This window comes from Thunnus maccoyii, chromosome 11, assembly GCF_910596095.1.
Source record: "Thunnus maccoyii chromosome 11, fThuMac1.1, whole genome shotgun sequence".
Taxonomy (NCBI): domain Eukaryota; kingdom Metazoa; phylum Chordata; class Actinopteri; order Scombriformes; family Scombridae; genus Thunnus; species Thunnus maccoyii.
This window is the reverse complement of record NC_056543.1, coordinates 21,575,857-21,594,720: the sequence shown is the minus strand read 5'-3', so window position 1 is coordinate 21,594,720 and position 18,864 is coordinate 21,575,857. Positions and strand designations below refer to the sequence as shown.

Here is an 18,864-nt window from a genome sequence, read left to right as displayed (position 1 = left end):
CCAAATCCCTTAAGACAAAGTTAGCAAACTAAAAGGAATAGCTTGGCATTTTGGGAAATATGCTTATTGACTGTCTTGCAGAGTGTTACATGGGGAGATCAATACTACTCTCCTCTGTGTATGGTAAAGGCTAATCGCTACGGCCTATTAGCTTAGCTTAGCACAAAGACTGAAGACAGGGGTATAGTCACTACAAAAACTGAAATATACAAATGACAAGTTGTGGATTTAATGGGCATTATGTGCTGGACGATTTCTGTGCATTCTTGGAGTCTCTGCTTATTTTCTGGCAAACACACGGTGACAACAAGACTCCAGGAAATGACTGTGCTTAGCCAAGAGATAGTACGGCACATAACCAAAGTAAAAACTGCAAACCTCTGTTTTTGTACAGATTAAATAAAAAAGATATAACATGTGAATTAGTGATCTTTAGAGGTGCTGGTATGCTGATTTTGTTAGCTTTGGATAGAACCAGGCTAGCTGTTTCCCCCTGTTTCTAAGCTAACAGGATGCTCTGTTATATTTATGTATGGACATGGAAGTGGTATCTTCATCTAACTCTCAGCAAGGAAGTGAATACGTTTCTTAAAATGTCAAACTATTCCTTTAAACACATCAAAACTGAACAACTGCTCCTATTTTTGATTATTTGTACACCACAATATTTCTGTGTCCAATACAAAAGAAAATGGGACTCACTTTTCCCAAATCACACAGCTCACGTAATCTGTTTCCCTCTGAATTTGCCAACCTCAGTAACCAGAGGAAGAATACCAGCTTTCAACTGTACAACTATTGTAAAGATCTTTGGTTTCTAGATAAGATGTAACATATTAGTCAGGCCTATATTTTAAAAAAAAATGCATATATGTCCTTAATTTTGACACAGTATTTTCAAGCCATTTTTCTTCAAACTTACAAAAGCTTTTAATGGGAGTTAAAACACAACTTATTCCTGTAGATGTAAAGTATATTTGCCTCCTCAAAGACTGAGTAAAGCTCTTTAGCCGATATACAACTGTAAAACATTTCAAAGGTTTTACCATTGTATTTGAAATTTTGTATTTTAACCTTATAAAAGAAAAAAAAAACGTGGAGATGTCTTGTCTAACAGTAACAAAGTCTACCCAGGTACTTTTCTTTCCCAGCAAGCAATCTCACACACACCTGTTCCAGCTCCCAGCCTGACTCCTCCCAGGAAGACATTGCTGGCCAGAGCCTCCTTGTCCCACACAGTGAGCTCCAGGCAGACGTTGTTGAGGTCTCCTGGCTGCAGGCCACAGTACGTGAAGGTGTGGTTCCACTGTGGGTTCACTGTGCGTCGCTCCACTGCTGTCTTGTGCTTGGTTGACTTGTTGCTGTCAGGGAGCAGGTATCTGGGCAGGGGAACACAAATTTACTGAGCAATGCTCAGGCTGTTTCAGTAAATCACATCACATACCAAACAAAGGAGCTTCTCACTCACCCTTTAACAAAAGGGTCAGAGGTTCCTCCAGACTTGACAGCAGTTAAGTTTTTGGCTCCTTTGACTAACAGCTCAACCATGCCCCCTTTAGGAAGCGTGAAGCTGCTCGTCTTCTTGCCTTTCAGGAAGCCTTTCTTCACTGAGGGAGTAAGGGAAGCAGACAGAGTGAAAGAATAAACAATCTTCAATTCACAGGTTCAGGTTTATTTATGTGACACTTAAAAAAACAAACAAGTCTGTCGTGAAACTTTAACACGCGCGTGAAAAAACGCATGCACAAAGACACACAGGCACCATGTATTGTTTGTACAGAGACAAGCATGAGTTGGGACACATACTTATGATAATGAGCTTTTTTAACAAAGAAAGAAGAAGCTGCATACAGCAAACTCTTTTGGATTTATGAGCTCTTTAAACACAAGTAGTAATATTTTGAACTTTGAAGAGTATGGACTCAGTAATTGGAACTATTTGGTCTATTTTTTTTTTTTTACAACTGGATGATGGTTTAGCAGCATTAGTGGGAGATACAGATCTGGAAAATTCTAACATAAGTTTCAGTAGTCATGTCTGGAAGATACTAGCACATAAACGACTTTCTTCAGGTCAGATGAGAGAAGCTAACTTGTGGCCTGCTTGCGGGACAGTCATTATAAACATACCATGTGCAGCTCAACAGTGTTTAAACTATTTTATATTTGAGTGAGATACAAAAGTCTCAAAATATACTTCACATTACAGAATGAATTAGGGGAAAATGTTTGTAGAATATTTCCAACATGGAGTCTTGGATTTGAATATTTTAATCAAATGTATATGTCATACAGCCAACATTAAGAGCTGAAACAAGCTGATACACAGCGTGGAAAAAGATTTTTGAATAACTTTAAAGCTACATAAGAGAAAACTACCACCTAACTTTGTCTGTCTTTCAAAATTTAGATATTATAAATTTACGGTAATTATCAGAGCATTTGTTTAATCTCTTAAAAGTCCAGACACAGTTTAACACAATGTGAGGTAGAACATTATATACCATATAATAAATAGTACAATAGTCATCACAGTTATGAATGTACCTTGTACTTGGTCCAGCGGCAGCGTGAGGTTCTTCTCTGCAGGTATATACTTCAACACGACGGTCAGTTCTCCTTTGTACTGCATTGTGGAGTCGATACTGCTCTCCAACTACATAAACGACATCCACAAACCTCTCAAACACTTTGTCTTTGTGTGTGTTTGTATGATATAAAAAAAGACAACAACGTGTGCACATGCTGGAGCACTAGTTCCTACCTTGGGCTGCAGAGCGTACCACTCCTCTATTTGGGAATCAAACTCCCAGGAGTCAAAGGTCAGCTCCACTTCTCCCAGGAAGCTGTTGTGTCCAAATCGATCGTGGTGCCACACAGAGACTTGCAGTGTTCGTGTCTCCAGCTGCGAGTGGCTGATCACGTACTACACCACACAGGAAAAAAAACATAACTCAATGACAAAGATTTCAATTGACGTGTGTAGTACACAGAGTAATTGTGTTCATTGGGATTTTCAGCCACTGACCCTCAGATTCTCATTGAAAACAGGGTTAATGGTGTTGGCCTTCATGCTCGTCTTCCTCTTGCTCTGCCGTGATGTATCTGGGAGCAGGTAAGTCTTCACATAACTGCCATGAAACAGACACAGTGACTCACTCAAGCTCCATAGGAGGAGATGAACATTTGTCCTTGTTCATACCTACAACGTGATCGATTAGCAACACCTACTTTATTACAGTTGATGCCTGCCCAGCCGATACTGAATGATACTTCTTTTTTTTTTTAACATAAACACATAGCATTTACAGCATTTTTTAAAATCAAGAATCCTCCCAATGTAGTTATTAAAGCACTGATAGGAAGATTAAGATATGACAGCTGACCAATCAATGTTATTATTAAAGATGACAGTGACAATTAATACAACAGTAAATATATAACAGAAAACTGGAAAATGAACCATTATAAATACTTATTTAAAAAAAACAAAACTCCTGTATATTAAACTTGGATTAAAGGAAAATATATTGTGAAATATGTTTGCTCTCTTACTAAGAGTTAGATGAAAAGGTTGATAACAATTTAATCTCTGTGTGTTTAATACAGAGGTAACTGTGTTGTAATATAGTAATACAGTATCAATATCTTGACTGGCTATTATTATGGCTATCTTATCTATTCATATATTATCAGTTTATTGACATATGCATACTTGATAGACTGAAGCCCTTTTATTATTTCTTGATTTGCAGATGACCTACTAACTTTTCCTGTTGGCTTATTAGGTGCAGAAAAAAAGTGTCATTTAATTTAACTTCAATAACATTTAGAACTGCAAACTTGATGGCCAAATAAAATGTGTTCTTATTGTTGGCTTATAACTGATCTATAAAGCATTATCAAAGACATTTGTTACAATTTATAAACCCTATATAAAGGGTTTTGTATTAGAGCGTCGTACTGTCCCGACACTTCAGGGTACAATGCCTGTATGCAACTTCAAAGTCTTGACCTCATTGTGAAGTTACCGGCTTTGATTACAAAGATACACGATAAATAAGGCAATTTTGTTGTTGGATGGTGTTTTTTTTCCTTCTTTTTTTCAAGGCTAGCTGCTAGGCTAAATGCCCTTGACCAATGTCACTACTGAACACACAGAGAAGAAATTGATATAAAATTTCTCATTTACAGTAAAAGGTAAGACAGCGAACATTGAGTATTTCCCCTCTGAGAACTTCTTTCATATGAATAATGGTCATTTATACATAAAAAAAGAAGCCCATAACACTTTTATTGCTGTCATTTACTGCACTGTATTTTGTTTTTGCATTTGCTAACATGCCAATAATGAAAAATCTGTGATGAGCAAATATAGCCGTTAATATCAGCCCTAATAACACTGTATATTGGACAAGCTGCAGGTACTTGTTATCCTGGTATGTTTGTTTTGTGTGTTTGTGCGCATGTGTGTGTGTGTGTGTGTGTATGTGTGTGCGTGCGCTCTTACGCATCTGTGCGTTGCCTCCTCTCATCTCCTGTTGCCAGGTTGTGACACTCTTTCACCAGGACATTGAGAGCGCCTGTTTTGTAGCTGTAGCTGATTTTCAGCAGGATCTCACCACTCACCCTGGCGTTGCCATAGTCACCAGTCTCACTGTACATGCTCATCATGCTGTTTATGCTACTCTGTTAGGGCAAAGAAAAGAGATGGAGCGGTAGATAATGGTCGGTGAAGAGGTCAAAGCAAGAAAAGAGCTGAAGAGGTAAGAAAAGAAAACAGCAACACATGAGGTATGATGTGAAATCACTTGATGAACATGAATGGAATAAAATCTGCAGCAATACACTTTAAATTCAAGTTTTACACAGAAGGTTACATGGACTATATAGATCATAGTATATATATTATATAGACTATATACTGAATTAAAAGATTCAGTGGTCTGCTGGAAATATAAGGGAGATGAGGGTATTCTAGTGTGAAAAGGGCATTCCTGAAAGGGAAGTGAAGCTTCCTTTGATGAATAAAGGTCACTGAGTTTAACATTTGCAATGTGGACTGAAATCCAACAATTCTGCATGAAAATTTTCTATTCTGTTCCTAAACAAAAGTATTATCTGTGTTTCTGTGCCTCCTTTTCAGGAAAGTGTGATGAGTTAAGAAAGGCATTTGAAAGGATGTGATGTTTCTAATGGTGCATTATGCATTTTCTTTTATAAATGCATAAGTCTAAATGTGAGGCACACTGATGACATTGAGTTCTATGTGGGATTTATATTCTTATAGTTTGTTTCCATATTGTATGTTTTTTTCTTTTATTTTCCTCTCTAAGGAGACCACTTTGATGTATTTTAGTCGACCCCTCGTTTGTTTTTGTGTTTGTGTGAGGCGGAGAGAAGCCACTGGAGGAAATTATCTGTATTTACTCATCAGATTTCAGTTGTTGATGTCTTGCTTGTATTGAAGACTAAAAATTGCAAGGCTGCAGCTAATAATTATTTCAACTACTGATCAACCGGCCAATTATTTTCTTGATGAATCATTTAGTCTATGAAATGTTAGAAAATTGAGTCTTAAAATTGTTTGTTTTTTCTGACCAACAATCCAAAACCCAAAACTCATTAAATTTACAATCACATAAAACAAAGAAACACTGAAAATTCTCACCACTGAGAAGCTGAAACTACATCATTTCTGGCATGTTTGTTTTAAAAATGACTTAATCGATTATCAAAATAGTTTCAGATTATTTTTTCTGTTTTCTGTTTCTGTTAAAACGACTAATAAATTAATCACCTGATGGTTTCACCTCTAAATACACCCAAAACATATTATTTGAAATTTCTGTCAAATAATAAGCGGCTTAGATAAGACGAATGTGATGAATAAGTGTATAATCATAAGACGAAAGAGGAAATTAACAGAAACCCAAAATACAAAATGAGCAAAATAAAGTGAAAAACTTTTAATTGTGGTGTTTGTCAGAAGAGAGATAACTGCTTGTCTTGTGGACAACACATAAATTATTCTGGCTCCATCATTACCAGTAACACCCAATAAGTCGCATATATCTGTCCGAGTACCTCCTGTGTTTCACAGATTGTCAAAACTTCCTACACCACAAACTAGACAGCTCTGTGACTACATTGTACTACCTCATATTGTGCACCTGCAAAACCTATTTAATGAACAAAAGACTCAAAACCATTACAACCACAGCAGATAATTGTGTCTGGAAAATGTCACTGGAGACAGACGAACATATCTGTCGTAGCCCTGGACAGGATATAACTGGTATAATCCACTGATAATAATATTGCTGTCCAGAGAGCGCTAAAGTCACAAAGCCAGCACTGAACCACACTGTGCCTCTTCTACTGTGAAGTCTTCCTCATTTATTTCCTGCAGGGAGCCGGTGTGATAAATGACTAGTTTAATGTGAGGAGCTTAGACTTAACAGAAATAGATGTAGCTGGTAGTTTGATATGGCATGTATCTGCACAAATACACACGCTCACAACACAACATGCTAAATATGATGCTACAAAAACTGGTTTATTAATTATTTATCAGTATATATTATTAATATTGTATGTAATATTTGTGCTTTGATGCTGCTGCTGCATGTTTATTGTTCTATAATGTAACGGTGAATAATGAATACATGCAATAACTGCATGCACAAATGCGGAAGGGGAGACTTACAGTCTCAGCATCCGAGTCGGGGACATTGAGGTAGCCCCACCTTCGCTCTGAGCCAGGAGTGGAAGACTAGCAGCCGATTCATTTCAGAGATACGGAGATAAACAGGGGAAGGATAGAGATGAAACAAGGGAAGTAGAGAGAACTGAGCCGCTTGATGTGTTAGTGGTAGAGACAGACCCCCAAGCACAGACCCACAGTCACCGAGGAGGAGCTGCAGAAACCCCGTCTCCAGCAGCACAGCCAGGAACCACATTACACACGGTTACCATGGTGATTATCAGCTGAAACCACAGAGATTATAACTCATCTGGAATCGGCTGTGAAATCAACATGAAGCTCACTGGACACACACACGCATATGTTTCAACAGCCAGGATGGGGAAAGAATATTATGTGTATCAAATTATAATTTATTCTCATATTTTTCTAATTCGTTTCCAAATTCAACTCAAAAGAAACAACTTTTATCCTGTCACTTAAGAATAGATATTTGTTGCACTCTACTATAGGAACACTTAAAGTGCCCCTATTTAGCATTTATAAGCAGTATACAAACAGTTAATAAATGCTTTATAAAAGACTATAATGTAGTTGTAAGCAGATATAAGTGTTTATTAATGTATTTTTCTACAACTATCGTATAAATCCTACTGTGGACGTCCATAAGTGGACACAGGTATATAACCAGATAATGAACAACAATACACTAAAATACAGTGGTAATAATATAAAATATCTTCATATGAGAGTTGTTGACAAATACTGTGTAGTGACAAACACTTCAAATGTGTTCTTATATGTGCTTATAAATACATTATAGTGACTTATAAACCATTTATCAAATGTTTATATAGTGTTTATAAATGCTAAAAAGGGGACTTAAAGTGTTGCTGCTAATTTATGTTCACCATCTTATTTTGGTGTGTCAGCATGATGACTTTTGCTATCTAGCACTAAATACAAAGTACAGCTTATGTTTAGTTTTGCAGGTATTTAGTCATAAATCAAAATACAAATGAAAACTTTGACCTGATGATGGCGCTAGATGAAAAGTCAGGGGATCATCAAAGTGATTACATTTCATCCTGAGGGGGACATGAATGTGTCTACCAATTTCATAGAAATCCATCCAATAGTTGTCAAGACATTTCATTGCCTTCCCTACAGCCACACCACTAGTGTGGGTAAACAGTAAAGGTTGTAAAACAGTGAACAAGTAATAGAAACTGCACTATTAAATAAATGGCACCAACACTACGTCAGTTATGCTTTCATTATATCCGCCCCAAAGCCCTCCACGAACTGAATCATGTAACAGTGGGCAGAGCAAATTATTCATTATCAGACACTGCTATCTGCATAATGTCACTCATCGCCTACTTCCACTTCCATTCATACAGCCAACAGCAGCTCAATGACGGTTGTTAGTCATTTATGAGATGACATGATAAATGTCAGACAGGCACGACGTCTGTCTCGCCTGTTTAACTATGGAGTTCTCAAATTTCACACACACACACACACACAAATAGCTGGAACAATGAACACGGTATGAGTCATGAAATAAGCCAATTATTTACACTGTTTGAAGACCTGTATTTTCTGCCAGACTGAGCACTTTCTTGCACTTTCTTGTTGGTTGTGAAGGTGTCCAGTAGGAAGTAAGATGTGTGACCAAGTTAACTGTGCTCAAGTCCTGCATTTGTGTCACGTGTAAAAATGTGAGCGCATATTTTCTCACTTATCCCGAGTATATGTAGCATTTAGCCGTGCAAAAAATGTTACTGAATATTACATTTTATAAAATCAACAGCCACATCTGTCTCCAGAATTCGTCCCTGTTACTCTGGGCCATCAACAGTTTAGACGGGAACTATTTCTTCTGTTTTGCTACTCGGGGGTAGCAGAACAAGCTCAAAACACAACAGTGATATTTTAAAGTTGATATGACAACAACATTGTATATTTACATAACCAGAGCAACATTAGCATCATGTTTGTGCCCATCTGACAAATTTAAGTCCAATTTTCACTCATTCTAGCTCATATTTGGCTCTTTAGCTTCTAAATGCTCCACTATGTTCACCAGCTAGTCGCTAACTGTCGGTGCAGGGCAGATACACACTAAAAATCACCGGGTTAAAATTTTACCCAGTTTGGGTCAATATAGCACCGACACAGTAATGTTACCCTGGAAGCCACTCAAGACAACAGCTTGTTTTGACCCAGTTATTAGACTAAAGTTTATAATCCACTCTACTCTTTTTAAAGTTACATGTCACAGTTTGTTATTGATTGTTAATAACTTGTATATCTTTTGAATGTAATTTGCACATTGTTTTGTACAAGAAACAATACATTTGTGAAAGTTTTTAGCTCAGGTTTGTTAAGTTCACCCAATGTTGTATGAGTGCCATGTTGACCCACACTGGGTAAAATTTTAACCAAATGATTTTGAATGCGTAGCATTGTGGTGTTATAACAAACGCTTCCAAATGTAGCCAAAAAATCACGCAGATGAGAGCGGTGAGAGTGAACCAAAACAGTGCAGTTCAAAACCCAAACAATGAGCTGGAATATGCTTCAAACACTCTGTAATGCCGAGAGGAAATGCAGATTCAGGTGATATTTCTCTGTGGGTTTGTCACTACGAGCCACAGCTTTCATATTACACTTCCTTCTTTTGATTCAATGCTAATATAAAAATATAATTAGTCCCACTTTAAATGTAATTTTTCATTCCCGTGAGCATCACGAAAGAAATGTAATTGTTTTTGGGTGAAGGCAGAAATCTGACAGACAAATATCTCAAACCCAGCACAAAAAACCAAACCATCTACATAACTACACACCAATAAAGGTAAATGAGAAAATATGTGTTTTGGTAATGTGGGTGACTCGACTCTATATTGTGATAAAAACTACAAAACCTTTAAAAAACTACGTACAATGAATTTTCTACAAACTTACACAGAACACAGAACATATACTCCATTGACCTACATTGCAACATGTTTCTGCAACACTTTTTACATTATCATACTACAAGACAAGTTAGTTTATGTAAATGCAGCAGCCCTCAGAAGCGTGTATGCGTGACACAAGCCGGCCTGAAAGCTCACATTATATTTACACTGTCAACACTAGAACAGAGACACCTGACTCACCCATCAGGTGATGGTGAGTATGTGTGTGTGTACAGAGTGTGCGTGTATGTGTTTGTACTGTATATGAGCATACGGGACTTCCTAGAATCTGTTTCTGATAATTTTGTGTTTGTACTAGCTTAAACATGGGTGTTACCGTTGACACTGCAACGCTGAGACGTCGGCCGGGAGTCTGGCTGTGGGCTGACATCAGGGCATCAATGTCTTCCTCCGCGTCCTCATCAGAAAACTCCTATGAAGGACAACATTCAGATTTAATCAAAGGGGAGATGGCATCTGGGAAGCTGGCCAACGCATCTTTGTACTTGCACAGTTTTCGACGGAGCAGCTCTGTGTGGGTGGATGCAGCCAGCTTCCTTAAACTCAATGAGACAAATGAGGACAGAGTGTGGTAATTTGTTTACTCATTTTTCATGCAAAATAATCACAATGTCACTGGGTTTACAGTAAACTTGTGAGTATGAATGGATGAGTATGTTTGTTTTTAAATTGTCTGTTTTTGTGCGTGTCTGAGTATGTGCCAGTGTGTCTATCGGACACTTTGAATGCAAATGAACACAGACAAAGCAGTGCTATACTGACTGTCAGATCCTCCACCTGTTTTCAGCCTACAGCCATTTAGATGCTCGTCATGCTCTTTGAAGTGAGCTCTGAGATGAAATTAACATTCAGCCCCACATCTGATGCATCACGCTGATTTCATTCGCCCACAGATTTCGAGCCAGATATGGATTCATAGTATAGTAGATGTGTAGATTTAAAAGGGACATCAACTGAAAAATCAAAGGGTCTCAAGGCCTTTGCTGTGATTGTGGTCTGTGGGGAGGTTGTTGCAGAAATCAAATGTGTGATCGTGGATTGATGCTGCTTACTGTTTCATTAAGCCCGGGGACTGAACGGCTTCTGAGACTGAAGGCGTCGTCACTGGGTTCAGAACCAGGAGCTGACAGGTCCATCTCTGAGCGACTGTGATCTGGTGCAGGCAGGGAGATGAGGAATGCAGAGGGGGAGTAAGACAAAAAAAAAAAGAAAGCAGTTTCAAAGATGCTGTCTGAAGATTGAGGAACCAGAAGGCAGGCAGTGAGAAACAGAAGCACGCAGTGCACATAGAGGGCAGATACTAATGATTACCACCATGTTTTCTGCTTAGACAAATGTGAACATCATGAACATGTGGAAAGGTACTGCCCATAATTATGATAGTATTAATAATAATGTGCTAGAAATGCAACTCAAAGCAATTTACATTAAGAGAAAACTGAGAACAATTAGAAAGGGCTGATCATTTAAAGGAATAGTTCAACACTTTTTAAAATATATTTCATTACTTTCTTGCCAAGAGTTAGACAAGATACCAACTCTCATGTCTTTGCATCAAAAATTTTCAAGTCTTACTCAAAACAACAGTCAGGTGCCCATATGAACACTGAAAGAGTTTTTCCTCGCTATAATCATTCTTCCTGTTCATACTGGCTGTTAAAAGATCCCCTTCAAATGTGCTTCCAATGTAAGTGATAGGGGCAAAAATTCACAGTGTGTCCACACAGTCATTTTATGTAAAAATGCATTTAAAAGTTGATCTAAAGCTTATATGAGGCTTCAGCAGTCTGAGTTAGTCATATCAGTAGATATCTGCCACATTTACAGTCTTTTTAGCATCAAATTACCTCCTTCTGTTTCCTCGGACAGTGTTTCCCTGTTGAGCTGCAGTGGAAGTAAAGTAATAAAAATACTGTAACATTGAAGGATTTCTACTTGATTTGACTAATTTGGACAGTTGAAGCTTCATATTAGCTTCAGATAAACTTTTAAATGCAGCTGATTCTACAGCAGCAGGAGAACTGAATGAAGTAATTAAAGACTTTCCAAGATGTGAAATCCAGATATCAATTTACCAAGGGCTTTGTCAATGAGCTGTGGGCAGATAAAAAGAATGAAAGAAATCGAAAATGAAATTGACAAATCAAGAACAGAACTTGATGAAGTGATCTCAAAGCTGGACTTAATAGAGAATCAATAAAGAAGGAGCAACATCATCGTGGACGGAATAACAGATGAGAAAGGGGAGACTTGGGAGACATCAGAAAAGAAAGTTAGATCCATTCTGAAGAAAAACCGAGGAGGATAGTTTTCAATGAAATTCAACATTATTTTCTTAGCATTGAGCTAATTTGGATGTTGGAAGAATGGAAACTGAATGTGCCCACAGAGTGGGGCAGTTTCAGGAACAAGGCAAATCATTGTCAAACAGCTGAGATTTACAGGACAGACAGGTGACACAAGCACTTCTTTCACACCTAGGGCACTGTATGGTTGTGTGGTCCTGCGCAGCAAAAAAAGATATCAAAGATATCAAGATATCGAAATACTCCTGCTTGCACAAAATAGGGCCGCAAGACTAGCTCTTCACTGCTCTTTTAAAACTAATGTCACAAAGATGCACCGCAGTCTGTCATGGCTGACCATTAAGGCTAAATTAAAATCCAGTCCTTTCATTTTTGTCCGAAATGCAACCGTAGATGGAAAACTGGAGTTCTTCACAGAACAACTTGTACAGACAGGTCTAAAATACAATCATAAAACTAGACAGGTCAGCATGGATCATCTTGATGTTCTAAAGTCGAAAACAAATCAACTTAAAAACTTAGTCATTTATAGAGCCTCCAGCCAGTGGAACTCATTACCTACACACATTAAACAAATCAGAAGCAAATACCTATTAAAAATATCATTCAAACAGAAACTAAAGAGAGAGACCACACAACAAGAATGATGCCACCTGCTATGATGTTTTATTTGGGATTTCAACTAATAAGTTCGTCTGATAACCTCTGTACATGCACTAAGTTATATAGATTTTGATCACTTTGACTTTTAATTATGTAATTTTTGTGTAGACTGATGGGGTGCAAGTTGATGTTTGTATGTCTGTTTGTATGTCTGTATGCTGTCAGTGTTTGTATAAATTTGTGTGGACCACAGGAAGATTAGCAACAATGGTAATAAAAGCTAATGGGGATTCAAACAAAGAATAAAGAATGATGCCAGCCTTGGCTTTCATGATTATTACACAAGATGTTGAGTGGCTTTTGGGTCTGTCTGAAATTATTTGGTAAGAGTACGTAGTCTATTTCAAATTATATTCTAATGACGCACACAGTGCAGTGTGTGTGTGTGTGTGTGTGTGTGTGTGTGTGTGTGTGTGTGTGTGTGTTTGTGAGAGAGAGAGATGGAGAGACAGAGAAACCTTAGATGTGGCTTGCACGTAGGCTATATTTTGTGCAGTGTGTCTGTGAAAGAGAGAGACTTTGCAGCATGTTTTGAAATTGGAGCTGGGTTGTTGTGTTGGTTGTTGACTGCAAACTTAATATCTAATCTACATCATAGATTATATTCTCTTGAAAAGGAAATTCAAACTGTTATCTGTTTAGTTGCTTAGCTTACATACTTGTTTGTATCGTGGACTTAGAGCAGAACATGAACAGGCTTTTTTTTTAAACATTATTAAAAACACTTAAACCCCAAAACTAATGTGGTTAGTTAACATTGTACTACTTAGCTTGGAAGTAATGCTTAATTACTACTGTAGTAAGCTAGTTAGCCAGACATGCTAACAATTGCAGTTTACCTTCGAGCAGATAAACACACTCTTTACACTTATACTCTAGTGTTTTTTGGTCTTAAAATGGATTTTAAAAAGAAATCATATGCATAAAACAAATTAAATGTTTATTATGAAGCTGGGAGGTGTGCCCCTACTTTCTTGAAGAGCGCTAGCGTAGCTGCTTCCACTCTCCTAAACAAAGGTCACAGTAAATCACCTCCATGGTGGCTCTATTCTCGTCTAACTCTCACAAACAATGTTAATTATAAACATACTTCCCAAAATATTGAAGAATTCTTTCAAAAGTATGAAAAAAACACAACATATAGGAATAAAAGATAATGAGGGAAGTTGAAACTTGAAACTCAGAAGTGTAAATAATGTGCTTTCAGGAGGCACTTAAAAGCCTACATTGATGCTGCTGTCTTCAGAGGGAAACTGTTTTAGAATCTGGGTCTAAAACTGCAGAATACAGCTTTACAACAAGTCTTTGTCTGAGATTTTGAAACAGCGAGCAGCAGAATGTCTGAGGATCTGAGGACTCCTCCTGAGACAAACGTAACAAACATAATCTACCGCAGTCAGGCAAAAGTTTATGAATAAAACTTTAGACAACTATAGGATCTTAAAATCTATCCTAACAAGAAATATAATGTCATAAAACAATATGATTTCCTCTTATATACACTTTAATAAAAAGTATATATATTACTGAATATATGGCCTTACACATGTGTGGGTGTGAGCAGATCCCCCGTTAAACCCCAGCAGCAATTTTCCAGCTAATGGCACTAATAGGAGCCAATTTAAAATCTTGACACACTTCTTAGCAGCTGTTACAAGTGGAGATAAAGGGTCTGACGCTGAGAGAGACAAAGTGGGGGAGATTATACTTAAAAAAAGAGGGGAGTTCAACACATAAAAGTGCAACAGAAAGTGACGGGCCTGTGTAATAGTGTAATTTGTGCAGATGTGATATTTGCTACTGACAAAAGGAGTAATTTTGTCCTGTACTTGATACTTAATAGTCCTGGTTAGACAATCATTGTTAAACATCACCCTGATATGATACTGCTGCCTCTAAAACATGAAACTGTGACTCAGTTATCAAAATGATTGTATGTGAGCTGTGAAACTGTGAGACAAAAGCAGGCGTTCAGGATCAGTCATGTTTCTTGGCATGTGGTGCAAAAACCAAAAAAAAGTATTTGAAACAGGAGGTGTGGGGTTTAACGGACAAACCTGAAGAGACCGAAGCCCTGGAAACAGAAATGGTCGGAGCGCCAGAATTCTTCCTGTGATTGCTGGCAGCTTTCTTCTCACTGTCGCTGGAGTGTAAACTGGCAACACTCTCTGCTCCGTCAGGCTGTGAGCAAACACAAAAGACATACACCCAAGCTGTAAAAATAACAATTTAATTCAGACAGTTTTGCTTTGTGTAATTCTACATGTGTGTGTTTGCGCATCAGTTGCTGACCCTGACCCTCCGGTTGTCGCTGGGAGTGGAGGATCTGTCCAGAGTTTGTGAACGCATGTTATTGGGTACAGTCGGCATCCCTGAGGACTCCAAAGCCACCGCACCACCACTGAAAACCACAAGTATAACATCAACAACAAGAATTTAACACCTGCGACATTCCCTTCAACATAAAATGACATCAATTCAAGTCTTTCATCGTCATGTAACACTCGAGGGAAGCTACCTGCCTAAGGCATAAGTAAGATTCAGATTCTTCACTCACTCTATTAAAAAATATCACTCAAATAGATGCTTTTTTTATGTGACTGAGCTCTTAATAAATGTCATTGCCATCCCACTTGATTCATCTTTAAATGTGTTTCTTTTTTAATCGCTTAAATTCTTTTGAAACCGCAGTTACAGCCTTGATGCCTCAAGTGTTCATTTTTCATAGAGATATAACCCACTTATAAGCAATGTCTCCATTCACATGTTTCATACTGTAGAGACTGATACAAACCTTGCACCAGCGCTGAAAGAATGAATTTTGAGGCAATATCTGTTGTTGTCCAAACCCGATATATTATGTTTCGTCAAATGGGGATCTAAAAACATTTTTACTGTGTTAATGTAAAATTTTAAGGAGATATATTGAGCCATTGAGGAAGAGTTGTTTTTGCATATTCCATTCTTGTACTGCATGGTGTAACTGTTTAGATAATGAAAATTATTTGAAATATTGTTGTTGTATGAACATTGATCACAGGGTTCGCGTTTCACTCTGTTTATTGGGAGCTTAGATGGACACCTGTTTGAACGTGGACTCGGAGCAGAGGGACCACTTCGTACACTCTGAGCTTCAACATCTGGGACAGATTTGACACTGATGTTGTCGACTCCGTTCTCTGGCTTCAAGTTGGGCCTGATGCCTTTTTTATCCAGCTTCATCCTTCTGCACACACACAAACACACACATACACAGAGACATTAGAGTCATTATTATAGAGCCATTACGCTGTCTCTCTCTGCTCCCTCTGCTTTATCAGGATGACCTCAGTGACTCAGCTCTACAGTTAAAATACAGAGGAAATATACTCTTGTCAGGTATGAACAACTATGGTACATAATTATACAGCAATTCTTTCTTTTTTCTTAGTTAGCAGAATATCTCAAAAACCTCTTGATAGATTTCAGTGAAATTTGGTGAACATTTAGGCATTTGGCCAAGTGATTTTTTTTGTTGTTTTTGGTGGAGATCAAGGATTTTTGAAAAGGCTTCCTTACATGTAGAGTTTTTCACCATCTCAGAAACATTGGTGTGTTTTCCTTCTTTCATTCTATTGACTAATGATGACAGAGGAGGGTTGCACTCAGTGAAGATACAAGAAGTCAAAATCAGCCCTTCATCAGTATCACAACTATGCAGTTCAGATGCCTCTTATATAATAGTAAAAACACAGGTAATTTTACCCCTTTAAGGGGTAACTGCCATCACACCTAGCAAGGTGGTCAGATATTTACATAACAACCAATCTGAATCTAGAATTGTAACACAGAAGAAGACTGAAACTAGGCCACTATAATGAGAGCACCATCTACTAGACTTGCTAATTTAGGAAATCTCTTCACATATTAATGCAGATCCAAATAATAAATCACTTGTGTTTTTGCTGTTTCAGAGGCATCTGAACTGTATAGTTGTGACACTGATAAAGGCTGGAAAGCAACTCCTCTGTCATTAAAATGAATTGAAGGACATTTCTCTATTTTGTCTTTTACCACTATAATTATTTGGCTTCTTTAAATGAATCCCATGATTGGTTGTCACTGTTATTTGTGAATTTTGATACAGATATACATTCACATTAATTTCGAAATTTACAGAATTCAGAGTTTTTACATTTTGAAACAGTACACAGCATGCAGGAACACATTTTTTAAGTTTTCTGCAAAAAAGACACATTTAATAAAAAATGATTTTAAAAAGTATTGTGTATGAATAAATTGTGTTTGAGTGTTTTCTTAAATATAGGTCAGTATTAGTCAGTGACTCTTCAGCAGCCACCAGTCTGCTAAAATAATTGTAGCTGCTTGCGATTTTGAAATTGAAGTAATTCATTTTTTAAGACAGTTGAGTCATAACATATATATTAAATGTTCATTTGAACTGCACTGCACTTCATCTTTGTCTGCAGCCAAGATAAGGAGTGGTGTTAGCATGCAGAATCCAATTACTGATATGTTGCTTTACCAAATGTATTTTAAAATGTATTCATGGTCTGATAAAATCAAATGAGCATCCTCTTGATCTTCTCTGCTGCCTTTGTGCTGCAGTGTGCTCTGAACACACTGCAGACTTCTTTCAAATTTGCTTTGAGATGATTTTATAGTGTCTGCTTTTGTCACATTGTCATATTGTGTAATTCACTGAGTAAACCCTTTAACATTCAGTATAAGTATGTGTCTACATGAACATAAAGTGTAGACTTACCCTTTCTTTCTCATACCGTCCACAACATTGTGTAATACACCTCTGCTGGATTTTGGCGTGTCAGGTCTCTCTGGCTCAGAAGCAACTGACAAGTTCTCTGTAGACTTTTTGTCTGAGGCTTGTGATCAAAAACATCAAGAATCCATTAATAAAACCATCATATATCCTACACCACCTAACCTTCAAAACATACTTTCCACAGTGATCATTATGGTATTACACCTTTACAGTTGTCATTAGTGGTGAAACTCACTTGTCGGGCTGCTCATGATTGTCTGTTTAACCATGTCACTGCTCAGCACTCTCTGCTCAAAGCGCTTGGACCTCTCTTCCAGGAACCACTCTCCTGTAACAACCTTCAGCTCCCTGAAAACACATCGTACAACTCTATCAGACTGGAGGCGGCAGAGAATTGGCATGTCTCCTATTTCTGCCATTGATTTCTTATTGTGTGAATGTTGAATGTGCACAGTGACTGTAAGAGAAAGTCATGGCTAATTGATTCTGAAGAACAGACACCAAAGCTTGATGTTTACCAGAAATATTATGCCTAATAGTTCCATGGTAGCAGAGCTGAAATATCTCACATCACTTCTGTGTAAAGTACACTGATGAACAGTGTTAAAGGATATGGCTGAAAATTTTCTTTCTTTTCTATATTTTTCTTATTGTTGACAAATATCATGTCTAACAATGAACTGTACTACTACTTACAAGTATTGTGTGTGTATCCAAAGCCTGATATATTGTATTCCTCTGTACCGTAGACCTCTGTTGTTGTCCAAAAACTATTCAACACACATCAATGAGCCACACCGCTACACTAGATGGCATTTTCCTTGGCCTGTGAGATTAGGGTCACTGAAGTACTTCCTTGTACAGCAGAAGCTTCTACACATGTGTGGGAACGTGGTTCAGTTTACAGAACTTTGCTAGGTTGTTGTGCTGCATGTCACAACCTTGTGACTTTATTCTAAAGTTATTAATAATGTACAATGTGATACAAAGTCAAGAAGTTGTGATATGTTGCACAACAAGCTTACTAAAGCTCTGTAAACATAAATCATGTCCTTGCACATGCTCAGGGGCGTCTGCCCACTAACTACTCTCTCTACTACTCTCCAGAGACTGAAAACTTGATTGCTGTTATTAGACTTTAGAGCTGTTTCTAAACAAACTAACGTAACTAAACTCTTCCAGGCCGAGGAGCATTTCACCCAGTGCAGCGGTGTGGCTCACTGATGTGTTTCAATAGGTTTTGGACAACAGTGGAGGTCCACAGCACAGAGGAATGCGATATATCAGGCTTTGGATACAGACACAATGCTTGTAAGTGGGACTTATTAATTACTGGTTTGGCATTGCACATGAGATTTGTTGACAATAAGAAAATATAGATAATCGCCAGCCATATGTTTTAAAATGGGTTTTTTT

At 37.7% G+C, this 18,864-nt stretch overlaps 1 protein-coding gene across 4 annotated transcripts in view; it reads right to left on the bottom strand.

Annotated features, from left to right (window-relative positions):
- Positions 1-18,864, bottom strand: part of sytl5 (synaptotagmin-like 5) — a 51,501-nt gene that overhangs the window by 3,440 nt on the left and 29,197 nt on the right. For 3 of the 4 annotated variants that reach the window (XM_042426963.1, XM_042426962.1, XM_042426964.1), the window contains 13 exons: positions 17,684-17,796; positions 17,431-17,548; positions 15,748-15,891; positions 14,958-15,066; positions 14,723-14,846; positions 10,749-10,849; positions 10,013-10,108; positions 4,511-4,689; positions 3,029-3,131; positions 2,765-2,926; positions 2,548-2,656; positions 1,469-1,607; positions 1,171-1,379 (listed from right to left, as the gene is read on the bottom strand). In XM_042426963.1, coding sequence (XP_042282897.1) covers positions 1,171-1,379; positions 1,469-1,607; positions 2,548-2,656; positions 2,765-2,926; positions 3,029-3,131; positions 4,511-4,689; positions 10,013-10,108; positions 10,749-10,849; positions 14,723-14,846; positions 14,958-15,066; positions 15,748-15,891; positions 17,431-17,548; positions 17,684-17,796 — 1,706 coding nt within the window. The remainder of the gene's footprint in view (positions 1-1,170; positions 1,380-1,468; positions 1,608-2,547; positions 2,657-2,764; positions 2,927-3,028; positions 3,132-4,510; positions 4,690-10,012; positions 10,109-10,748; positions 10,850-14,722; positions 14,847-14,957; positions 15,067-15,747; positions 15,892-17,430; positions 17,549-17,683; positions 17,797-18,864) is intronic. The other variant, XM_042426965.1, reaches the window with a different exon arrangement.